The 12,451-nt window shown below is 44.3% G+C and overlaps 1 protein-coding gene across 1 annotated transcript in view; it reads left to right on the top strand.

Annotated features, from left to right (window-relative positions):
- The first annotated feature begins 670 nt into the window (after positions 1-670).
- The window catches only part of HS6ST1 (heparan sulfate 6-O-sulfotransferase 1), a 193,047-nt gene continuing 181,266 nt past the window's right edge, over positions 671-12,451 (top strand). Inside the window, exon 1 of the mRNA XM_063166462.1 lies at positions 671-1,308. Within this exon, the coding sequence (XP_063022532.1) occupies positions 791-1,308 (518 nt within the window). The 5' untranslated portion in view covers positions 671-790. The remainder of the gene's footprint in view (positions 1,309-12,451) is intronic.

Genomic DNA, 12,451 nt, shown 5'->3' with positions numbered 1-12,451 from the left:
TCTCGGGCGCGGGGAGGGTGCCCGGAGCGGGGCCGGGGAGCGGAGCGGGCTGGGGCTGGGGCCGGGGAGCGGAGCGGGCTGGGGCTCGGGCCGGGGCTGGGGCCGGGGAGCGGAGCGGGCTGGGGCTCGGGCCGGGGCTGGGGCGCGGAGCGGGCTGGGGCTGGGGCTCGGGCGGGGCCGCCGCCGGTCGGAGCGTGGCCGCGGGCGCGGGGCGGCGCGGGCGGCGCTGTGCATGCCGGGCGGGGCGGCGCGGCCAGGAAGCGCTCGCTGCCGGCCCAGCCGAGCCGAGCCGAGAGGAGAGGAGCCGAGCCGAGCGGAGCCGAGCCCGGGCGCAGCCGGCGGCGGGGGCGGGCACAGCCGCGCCGGTGCCGCGGGGGCTGGGGCACGGCGGAGGCAGCGCCGGAATGGGGGTGGCTTCCTGAAGCGCGGGGAAGGGAGGGCGGGCGGGAGGAGGCTGGTTCTTGCCTTTCGGTGCCTCTCCGCCCCCCTCCTGCCCCTCTCTCTGTCTCTCTCTCTCTCTCTCTCGCAAGTTTGCCGCTGTGCCGCGGCGCCTCCGGAGCGGCTGGCTGCGGGCTGCCCCTGCCCCGCTCCCGGCGCTGCCCGCGGCGGGGCGGGCGGGCACGGCGGCGAGCCGAGGCGACCCAGGCAGCGGCCCCGCCGCCCCCGGGGAAGGCTCTGCTCCGGGGAGCAGCGGGGGGAGGCGGCTGGCACAGACGCTGAAGCTCCGCCGCCCACCCCCCGGCAGCGCCGCAGTCTGCCCATCGCCGGCAGCCCCGGGAGATGGTGACATATGAAGCGTGCGGGAAGGACCATGGTTGAGAGGACCAGCAAGTTCTTGCTGATCGTGGCCGTCTCGGTGTGCTTCATGCTTATCCTGTACCAGTACGTGGGGCCGGGGCTGAGCCTGGGTTCCCCCAGCGGCCGCTCCTACTCGGAGGAGCTGGACCTCTTTCCCACGCCGGACCCGCACTACGTGAAGAAGTATTACTTCCCCGTGCGGGAGCTGGAACGGGAGCTCGCGTTCGACATGAAGGGCGAGGACGTGATCGTCTTTCTGCACATCCAGAAGACCGGCGGCACAACCTTCGGCCGCCACCTGGTGCAGAACGTGCGGCTGGAGGTGCCGTGCGACTGCCGGCCCGGGCAGAAGAAGTGCACCTGCTACCGGCCCAACCGCAGGGAGACCTGGCTCTTCTCTCGCTTCTCCACGGGCTGGAGCTGCGGGCTGCATGCCGACTGGACCGAGCTCACCAACTGCGTGCCCGGGGTGCTGGACCGCCGGGAGAGCGCCGCGGCCAAGACGCCCAGGTAGGCACCGGCCCTGGGCCGAGCCCTGCCCGCCGCGCTGCCCCCGCTCCCGCCGCCTCAGGCGCCCGGCCTGCCCCTGCCGAGCCCCCTGCCGTGCGCTGCCGGCGTGCCGTGCCTCAACCTGCCCCGAGCCTTTCCTCGGCTGCTTCACCTGTCCTCCCCTCCCGTCCTCCAGGCTGTGCCCTGCGCCTTCCTCCTGCAAATTTCCTGCTCTTTGCCTCCCACGCACCTCGCACGCTGCGCCCTCAAGCCCGTGGTCTGCTCCGGCAGCCTCTGTGCACCCTTTACCGAGAGCATCTTTGTGCTGGTTACTCTCTCTTTTAAACGCTTAGCCTTTACCTCAGACATCACTTGCCACCTTCTATGAACCCTTTATACCTCACCCTTATCTCAAGCTTGTCTTTGTAACCAGCTTTGCCCCGACCCTTTTCCTCCAGCTGAAATTGTTCTCCAGTGCAGCCGAGGAGAGGCACACGAGCCCAGCAGTGCTCATGCTTCCCTCCTCGGTTTACTCCCCACGGTTTTTTGCACATTGCAGAAAACACTCCTAACACCCCCATTTTATGTTCCTTGCTGTTGATCTCCACGGCAGAGTGGGTTGGGGAAAGCAGCTACCCTGTACTTGTTCCTTGAGTGTCCTTCCTGTGTGCCCTAGGAGAGAGGGAGAGCCATCCTAAAGCACCCTCGGTGCATCCCTGTGGAGCACCCCGTCTGTTTCTGCCCTGTTAGCCCATTATTCCTCTGCCTTGGTCTCGTCATGAATTATAAGCTTATAAGAGGAATTTTCTATTTGAAGCACTGTAGTAAAGACAGTGGTGTATATGAAGATCTCCATAAGATTGTGTTATTTTAGCTCAGTATACTGCTGCCTTTCATTTCACAGACAGTTTTTAAAATTATCACTATTTTTAAAAATTATCACTATTTTAGGAACTATGCACGTTCCTCTAACGTATTCGTCCTTCTGCTACAACACTTTGTAATCTGTTTGCCTTAAAGTTTCATTCAAGATCTTATGCTAATATTTGCTTATGCCATATACTTTATTTATAGATGTGTTGTTAATATCATACATAATCCCTTTAATGGAAAGTGGCCTTTTAGGAAGCACGTTTGGGCATCATATCTATGTTTTCCCTGCGTTTTTTTAAAGCGATTCTTAATGATATTTCTTCCCTTGGAGCTGTGTGCAGTTGCTGGGTTCTTTATTGTCTCTGTCATGATTGCTGCTGTTTTCAGCCTGTTTCAGTGTTAGTCATCCAAGTATGCTCAGACTGCTGTGTGCTGCCTGACCCAGCAAACTGAAGTATATAACTGAAGGGTTGAGGCTTTCCTGTGCTCTCTTATTAATAAGGTGTTTGAGAACACCTCAGAGTAAAATATCCTTTGCCCATCTAGGTTGCTGCTGAGATTTTTGTGAAGTGCGGTTAGGAAAAATGTGCAGAGTTCAAACCTGATTTAAAAAAAGAAACAAAAATTACCCGTTTTGTGAACCTTGGCACTTGCCTAGCAAACCATTAACCTTATATAAAGACCTGTGTGGGTTTATGCATTGTCTCAGAGCCTTGTGCGCTTCCATTGTCAGTTTTGTATGAAAATCTGTTACGTGTTTGGTATTCAACTTTATTCAGCAGCTGGATTTTTTTGTACAGGTACTTGAGAAAAGGGCGCGTCAGGTTGTGAGGTAGCAATTAAATTCCTTACAGCAACTTGTAGGAAGTTGAGAATCAAAAGTCTGTTGCTTTATTTCACATGCTTGTAAATAAGATTTTCCTTGCCATTTGCTTTGGGACATCAGGAACTGTATGCTTCTACATGCTTCTTAATTGTCTTGAATTTTGGATGTGCAGGAACAATCATTAATCCTGTCCCATTCCCTCATGTCTCTGCAAATCAAGAAATAGTTGTGCCGAGTGTTGTTTCTTGACTTCCTTTAAATCTGAGTTAGAACTTCTTTTCCAGGAGTTCAAGGACTGTGATGTGGAAGCTTTAGATAATCTATGGTTTATCACCTTGGACTGTTAAATGAAACAAAATTTATGATCATTGTATCCTGGGGATGGTTTTAGTGCGGCCAGCTGCTGGCTATTTTAATAATACTGTCCTAGGATCTGCGCTCCAGTTCAGCTGGCACCTTATCCAAAACGTGGTTTATTTCATGTCCAAGAAAATTGCAAATAAGAGACAGGCAGTGCTGGTTTAAAATAAGCATTTGATGGGTTTTCTTTATTAAAATACAGATAGTCTTGTATTATGTCCATTACAGTAAGAGCAGTATCACTTTGTTTGTCCATTGTGAGTGTTGGATCTCTTATGTTGAAACGGGACATCTTTTTAGGAAAGGTATATGCTCGAGAGGCTCCTGTTTTCTAATGGAACTGAACTATGAACATATCTCTCTCAAAGGAAACAGAAAAAGGAGCAGCAAACAACCATTCTCTCAGATTCTGATATTATCCAGTCTGGATTTTTGAGTGTAGTCTTCAAATTCAGCTTTTAAGCTAATGTATTGGCGTCTGCATTTGCTGCTTAATACAGAGTTTAAACCTTTGCTCTTCCAAATATATGTTTGTCCCCAAAAACAAAACAGCTGACTTGTGATTACAAATAAATCTGTCTTCTAGTGAATGCTGGAAGGCATGAAGGTCACTCAGTATTGCCCACATGCACAAATCATGAGGTTCAAGCTGTTCCCTCTGTAAGGAATGCAGTTTTGTTGCTGCCCAGTGCCCTATTGCACTGCATTCCATAACCTGGGCATGGAACATAAATTTGCAATGCAATTCAACTTTCTTCATTGTTCAGTTGTTCTGTGTCAGACTTAATGATTAGGAGCCCTAGATTGCCAAAGGCTGCGTTTTTTTTCTCTCTTTCTTTCTTTTTTGTGTATTGATGCAGTGTCAGGGATGGGTGTGTTAGCTCTAATGGGTCAGCACTCCAAAAAAGTGCTGGTTCTCACCCCCTTCCCACCCCTCCTGGTGACTTGCCTGGTTTGTATTCAAAAGGCTTCTGGACTTGTTGAAGCAAATGTTATGTTTTATGCACAGCCAGTGAAAGAAAGATTGATTTGTTTGAGGGTTGTAAAACTTGGGACTCCAAGGAACTCTGAAGTTGGCTGTGCTTATCAGTTAAGTCACTTAGCTGCAGTTCTCTTCATGGCTTTAGCAGAGGGCAAATTCCATGATTTGGGGAATGGAGGCCTCATCATTCCTTGTGCTGCTGGGCATAAATAACAGTTGCAAAAGACTCTTTTTAAAAGAAGCAAAATTAGAATGCGTTCCTTGAGTCACCATGCTGATATTTCTGCAAGCAGAAACTCTGAACTGCTCCCTCCAGTTTTGTTTCACCGAAAACTTTGGAGATCAAATTGCTTCAGTTGATTCTGGAAAAAAAAAAAAAACAACAAAAGACAAGCTCATTTCTTTAATTTGACTTCCAGAATTAGAAAAATCTGTGAACTGACCCACTAGTGCCTTGTTTGCTCCCAAAACAGGAGCCCAGCCCTGGGGTGTTTTGAACTTGTACTTGGAGGACACTTCATCAGTGAACTCGACTCTAACGTGCTGCAGAAGCAATAAAACAAATATATTACACCAAAGGAATTCTGTGTGTTTCCCCTCCTTCCTATTCCCCCCAAAAAACCCTGAACAAACCCCAGACAACCCAGGTTTTGTTGCTGTCCTGTTGGTTTCTGCTGCCTGGTGAAAACAAGAGCCTCGGAGCTGGTGTTCTCCTGGAGCTGCATTATTCACATGGAGAGGATTCAAGGCACACAGCTCCTCTAAAACTGCATTTCTGGAATCTCCCTGTTGCTGGGGAGAGCCCATGGAGCTGGTGGAGTGTTGGTTGGGCATGGCTGGCTCTGTGTCCCCCAGCTCATTTTTTAATTTATTATTTTTTTAATGAGCTGCCTCAAGAAATGAGCTTAGCCTTGGCTTTTTGTACGGGTTTCTGTGCTAGTCTGTCATAGGAGTTCGGTTTCTGAGTTCATCTGTGGACAAAAATAACTGAAGTGTGTGCATGCTTCTGATTTCAGTATTTTTTTCTCAAGGTTTCATATGAGTAGGAAGAAAAAAAAATTGTAATCCACAGACTTTTATGTAAGAAATGCGTGGCAGGTCAGTAAAACCTGCTGTTATGCAAATCAGTCTCTGATTAGCTATTTACAGCTTATGTTTTGGGTTGTTGGTTTGTTTTTTTTTTTTTTTTTTTTTTTTAAGAAACAATTAACAGGGCTCAGCAGTTTGTTAGTTTGATTTTTCTGAAGTGTGAACTTTCACAGCTTCCAACTACATATCTGTCCCATTGCAGGGATCTGTTCTTGATGAGGTTTTTATTATATGTGTGCTTGTGAGCTGCAAAAACACATTGTCAAGAAACCAACTGTTTGAGAGTGAAAAGCCTTACCAAATCATTTTTATAATATTAGTACTTTTTAAAAGCTTGGGCTTGTCATTCTTTTAGGATCTGTGTGTGCTGGGAGTTGAGTAATACCTGTCTGCAGGGAGCAAGGGGCATTTTTCTCCACTCACCAGTTCAACTCAGACTTGTTTGTCATAAAGACCAGTGGAGAAATATCAATATAAAGCTATTTTCAGCAGCCTGGTTCATTTCTCAAACCTCTTATCACACAGAATATTTTAAATCCTCCTAGTCTGATAGGAAACTTTTTGTACCTGGTTGTGCTCACCCAAAAAGCCAGGCTGGTCTTTCACAGCCAAACAATTCTAAAGGGCCAAGTAGTTTTGTAGTGAAAATCTTTAAATTTGACACAGTTCCCAAAAAATTGGAACTCTTCGAATAGCTGCCTTGGGTTTGAAGTACTGTATTTATCTAAGCTTGAGACTTTTGGCTGGTATGTCAGGTTTAATTACTCTTGCTGGGTTTTTGTTGCTGTTGTTGACAAAGCAAAAGGATGTGTGTGTTTGTCCTGACCTGATTTTTCAAAATGAGACATTTGGCAGTTTTTCATTAATCTTTCAACAAAAGTTGCATCACAACATAGTAATTTTGTTTTTCTTGTTTATAAGTTTGCAAACACTCTTTGCCTAAATGTCAGATTTTGCCTTTTTCTAGTTATCATTTCCTGCTCTCTATATAAAAGTGTACAGTATTTGGAAGCAACCCTTGGATAATTTTTTCTGTTGTTTTTCTCATTTTTTCTCATTTGTTTATTTTTTTTTTTTTGTTTGTTTTTACAATTTTGAAATAATTACTTTGGAAGAGCTGGCTTGAATTTTATTAACAACTGAACTGGATGGTTTGCTAGATACTCCCATTATGAGGAGAGTCATTAAGGACTGGTCCTGTAGATGCACATGGGTTCCACCATGCTAGCACAGGCATTTTTTGGGGGTTAATTACTCAGCTATTAGAGTTGGTAACGTTTTGTGTGACCCTTCTTGGCCCCAGCAATGCCAAGCCCAGTTTTCTGGGCTCTGCAGAAGGCTCCTGGTTTCTCGGTGTGAGATGGAGGACACTCATCAAGAAATGAAAACCCAGTATGATCTCCAGCAACGCCCTTGGGTCAGCTTTACGCTTCACAGGAAGAAATCTTTGATGGAAGGAATATGGATTTCACTAGTGCTGTAGAAGCTTTAGGTAAAAAACAGCATGAAGAATTTGATGTTGCCTGGTGGAACAGCTGCAGAATTACCTGGTGTGGCTGGGGAGGGCAGTGTGGTGAGGACTCTTCCCTGCAGGAGGCTGGGGTTGGATATCTTGAGTTGGACATGAGAATGTGAGCTGGACGAGGTCGTGTTACCCCTGGAGAAAGCGCTGCTAGAGAGGATGAAGTTACAGCTGGAGGCGATTGCAACGCTGCCCTCTCCCTGGGCCTCTGCTCCTTCTAGGAAGGAGAGTAATTCAGGAAAGTAATTCAGGATATGCAGGGCTGGGGTTGTTTAAGAAAACTTCCTCATCAGTTCATTTCACAGGTGAGATTGATGTGCCTTACCTGAGTCATGTTTGTGCACCGTGCCCACACTTGTGGCTGGCTCCAGAGCCCTCGGTGACTCCTTGCCAGGATGTTCCTACCCCAGATGTTACTCACAGCAAGGAACAGCAGAGCTCCAGAAAAATCAAGATAAAGCTAATCAAGAGGGGTTGTGGCTGTGCTCTTCTAGTGACTTTGACCCAGAGGCAAAGAGTAATGAGAGAACACACCTGATTTTAAGTTTGCTTAGAAACACCTGTCTAACCAAACCCATGACATCCATTCAGAGTCTCCCTGCTGTCTTGTAGAGATTATGCCTTTTGTAAATCTTGGGAAGTGGGAAAGCAGCATGGACAATTGCCTTCAGCCAGTCAGAGAACCAAAATCTCTGGTTTATGTCTCTTTTATTTTAAACTTCCAAATATTTGGAGGCAATTTTACGAAATTTGTGGTAGTAATGCTTTAAAGAGGCAACATTTTGTCAGTGAACATTTGGGTTTGTGCTTGCTTTAGAAAGCCAGAGTGACATAGTCTAACTCCACAAAACTTGCTTATGCTTTTATTTCCACCAAGTACAAGAACAGAGAGGAATTTTCTGTTATTGACTGAAATTGTGCTTTGCCAAGCAAAGATGAAGCATTGTTCCAGTGTGTGCAGTTTATTTCCAATAAAGTATGGTCTTTAATTCCTAATATTCACAATTGTGATAGCTACCAAGTCAAGATTTTTTAATGAAATTTCACTTGCTGTGGAAAGAAGGGAATGATATTTATACATCAGAAGCAAAGACCTTCATAAACTGAAATGTTACAGTCTTTGGAGAATAAACAAAGTACTACAGGAAGAACACAGAGCTGAAGTAGCCCATTAGAAATTTACTTGTTTTGCCAGTGATGGTTGACCTTAAAAGCAGACAAACAAAGCTTGATGTAAAGGAATTGAAATAGACTGATGAGGAAATATACCCACTTAAGGCCACAGAGCTTCTGTAATCACTGTTTGATGTAGTTCTGTTCCCCCTTCTGTTTCCGTAACAGAGCACTCTGCAGGAAATGCAGGCTTGAGAACGTCTCTGAAGAGTCCTTTGGAGGTGATTGTCACGAAGGCACACAGAGCCTTCTCCACCCCTGTGCTGCAGCAGTCAGGTCTGAGATGGGAGCAGGATGCTCCACAAGTCCTGTGTGCTGCTGCCAAAGGAGGAGCCGTTTCCCTGTGCGTGTCTGCTGCAGCCTGGCATCTCTCGGGGGTCGGAAAAGGCTTTGCAGGAAAGGTCCACACAGGGAGAGCTCATCAGGGGAAAAACATAATAGGGTTTAGTTAAATTTCTGCATTTAACCAATGGTGTCAGTCTGTGTCATTGCCGTGCTTAGTAGTGCAGAAGTACAGGACGCCGTTCTGGATTGTGAGAAATGGATTTGTAAAGTCATAGTAGTACTGTGTAGTAAAAGCTAATAAGCTGGAAAACATTTATAAGGTATTGTAACCAAGAAATAAGTTAGCTTCTGATAGTATGGCTCTCCTTACAATGGGAGTATCTAGCAAACCATCTCTCATGTCTCACTCTTCATCGAGACAGATAATAGAATAAAATCTTTTGTAACACCTCTCAGTTACCCTGTCTCTATGAAAACTAAAACCAACACTGGGTGTCTTTCATCCCTACAAACTGCTGAATAAGGCTAAGGAGATGAGATATTCTATGGTATCTCTTTTTCAGTGGTGTGTCCAGAAAGGGTTAAGAACGTCCCCTCGTCCACCTTTAGCTGTAACCTGAACTTTTTAGCAGTACTAATTATATCCTAGCAGTTCTAATTATAGCATTCTTTCACCTGTGTATCTCAAAGCCTCTTAAAAATTTATAGTAAATAGCACCTGGTGTTATATTAATTTCAGACTTCAGGTCTGTGCCTTCATTTCAACCTAAAGAGTCTTTAGGGGTCTGTCTTAAAGCCAGCCTTGGCCATAAATCTCAGATTTTCATGTTAGTGTACAGACTTTCCTGCTCAGTCACTTGGGGTCACTTTGCTTCACTTGTTGTTACTGCTTGGCTCTGTTTTTACCTTCCTTCCAGCCTTTTAGTGGTAAATTCTACACTGTAACTCACCTATGTTTTTCTAGAGGAAATATTTCAGAATTTCCTGCCAATTTAAACAAGAAAACAGTTATTTGCAATTAACTTTTTATGGTCTGACTTGTGTTTTATTTCATAACTAATCTCCATCCTATTAAGCAGAGATTCTTTGATTACACCTCACTGCAGATTGAAATACTGTGATGACTTTTATGGAGCTGTTCTACATGAGGGGGAAACCTCAGGGCTTCCTGAGCAGCCTTTGCATTTTTGTTTTTAAAACAGACTAAATTTCCTTTTGCTTAATCCTAAGTACTAACAAGGTGATTTGAGATTTTTCTGCCAAATAGAATCACTTAGAGTTTGAAAATGCATGGTGACTTCATGCTTATTTCAGATCTATTGAAAGGGACCTTGCTTCTGAACAAGTGCTGCTTGCTTTTAAAAGTGCTGCTTCTTCCATATGTTGGAGTTACTCTACATGTTAGCCTTAGTTCTAGTTTTAATTACACACACATATAAGATACCTGATAACAGTGAAATATTCAGCAACTTTTGAAGATTTTGTGAAAATCATCGCACTGGTCATTCTTTTTTTTTTTTTTTTTTTTCCTTAATAGAAAAGTGTGGCTCGTATTTTTTCCTCTCAACTGTCTGAGAAAATTTAAACGTCCAAAAAAAGTACTGTAAGAACAGAATCGACTTTTTTGTTTAATCTAACAGCTCTTGCTGCCGTGACCCTCTTGCTCTCAGTAAAGATTTTAGTTCGGATACCTGTGACCCTGTATCAAAGCATCAGGATAAAAATCAATGCCTCACAGCTAAGACAAACAGCAGCAGCATGCTGACTCACCAATTTCCTGACAGCTTCTGCTTTCCTGCTGGAGCTAGACAAAAGTACAAGCAGAACAGGAATCACTGAGTATAACCATAATCAGTAAACTGTCCTTTTGTTAATGTGGCTTAAATCACAAAAGGCAGAATTACCTTCTTCTCTTCTCTTCTCTGCCTCTTTCTCTTTTCTCTTCTTCTCTTCTCTTCTCTTCTCTTCTCTTCTCTTCTCTTCTCTTCTCTTCTCTTCTCTTCTCTTCTCTTCTCTTCTCTTCTCTTCTCTTCTCTTCTCTTCTCTTCTCTTCTCTTCTCTTCTCTTCTCTTCTCTTCTCTTCTCTTCTCTTCTCTTCTCTTCTCTTCTCTTCTCTTCTCTTCTCACCTGTGCCTTTTTTTAGGCCTTTGAAAGAGAAGAGACAGATGTGAAGTGCATAGCTGTGCAAGGAGGAGGATGGAACAGATTTATTCTGGGTGCTGAAGGGAGAGCAGGAGGGGTCATTTAGATTAAACCCCCCCATTAAGGAGAATACTTCATCCACGGTGTGCTGCACAGAAAAGAGATACACAAATGCAATATGACACGAAATGAACGATACATGCTGAGATGTTTAAGGTAAAAAAGGTACATTTCTTTTTGGACTTTGATATTCATAGAATTTTAAAAGCGATTGTGAATTAAAAAATAAAATTGCTACTTCTCTAATTACACTAGTTAAACTAATAGTTCATCAATTCTCCTTTAAAAAGAAATACAAAACAATCATTATCTACATTAAAAATGCATTAAAAATTCCCTTACAAAATGTAAACATCAAAAAGCTTAGAAAAACTTTAAAAGAACAGGGTGACAATATACAAATGCAAAAGGAGCCCTTTCAGGTAATGAAATGCCTTGGCATCTCCTCTAGGAGGGTAAAACTGGAACTTCTTGTTCTGAGCACCTGAGAGAAGATTCCCTCATTGGTTATACTCCTCTGGCTGGCGTTATTATTTGCACCATATCCAAAATACATAATCTGAAGTGTTTTTTTTCTCCACTGAAGTTTGCTTTGGTCTATTTGGCTGGGTTCACAAATGTGTTTAAAAAGGACACCATCTTTCTGTGTGTGCATAACCTGACTCCAGTGGAGCCTCAGACCTGGCCAAAGGCAGTGTGGTGCGCTCCTGTATTTTTAACAACCAGATTGTGTTACACATATCATGTCTCTGGCTGCTGCTACCGGTGGCTTTGATTTTGAAATGTAATATTACACTGAATGCTAATGACTCAATGTTGCCCTTCATTATTAAAGCCATTATTTGGGCCCAGCATTTAATCCTGCACTTTTTCTTCTACTTTGCAAATTGGCTTTTTTCTGAGCAATGTGTTATTTCTTTATAATACCTGAGCAATTTTATTTTCCATTCCTTGAACTAATGCTTTCTTTCAGGTTGCCATCATCTTGTACCTTGATTGCTTCAATCTCTGTTTCTGAGCTTGATAAATTAAGTTTCTTTCCCTTTAGAGATCTCTTACTGCTTAACCCATCTCACTCTCATAAGTTACCAGATTTTTCCCTGGGGGAGCTCTTTTTGTTCTGATTTTTGAAAAGCCCCTTTTGTAATAGGGCAGAAAATTTTTGTCATACAAAATACAACTGTGCCAACATCAGAAACAACTGTTAATCAGTCAAATTCAATGCAAATTCAGTACACTTAAATTTTTTTTGTGAGATACTCCTGCATTCTAACACTACTGAGAAGGGGTTGTTTTCATGTCTTTGACTAAATTGGATGAAGCTGACACCTGTTTATGGAGGCAGTCATACATAGCAAACACATACCTTGTAGAAACTCCAAAGTAGCCAATTGCTATTTTCAGCAGTTCCACTCCACAGTTCCCAGTTTTCAACCCTGACTCTTCACAATTCACTCAGGCTCCAGGCAGACAGTGTGCCAGCAGTTTATATGAGCTTCATTTTCTGTTTTTGAGAAAAAATGGCACTCCAAATATTGAAATGGTGACACAAAAATCACTGAATGATACATGAGTTGGAATTTTAAAAATAACCCTGTTGTTGACTGTTTCTATTAACACAGGGCTGGCTATAGGTGATCCCCTGTGTGTGACTTGGGGGTGCCAAGAAGGGACTGAAAAACAGCTGCCACAATTATCTGAACTCTGATTTGATTGTATGTCACGAGAACTAATGTGACTCCCACCAAAAAGGGATTTTCAGGGAGTTATTCAATGGCAGGGGGACTTGTAGTTAACTTTTGGGTGTAAAAGGAGCATCTGAGGTTTGCCATACAACAACAAAAAAAAAGAA

Source organism: Melospiza melodia, chromosome 12 (assembly GCF_035770615.1).
Source record: "Melospiza melodia melodia isolate bMelMel2 chromosome 12, bMelMel2.pri, whole genome shotgun sequence".
Taxonomy (NCBI): Eukaryota; Metazoa; Chordata; class Aves; order Passeriformes; family Passerellidae; genus Melospiza; species Melospiza melodia.
The sequence above is the reverse complement of the archived record's forward strand: the minus strand, read 5'-3'. Positions and strand labels throughout refer to the sequence as shown.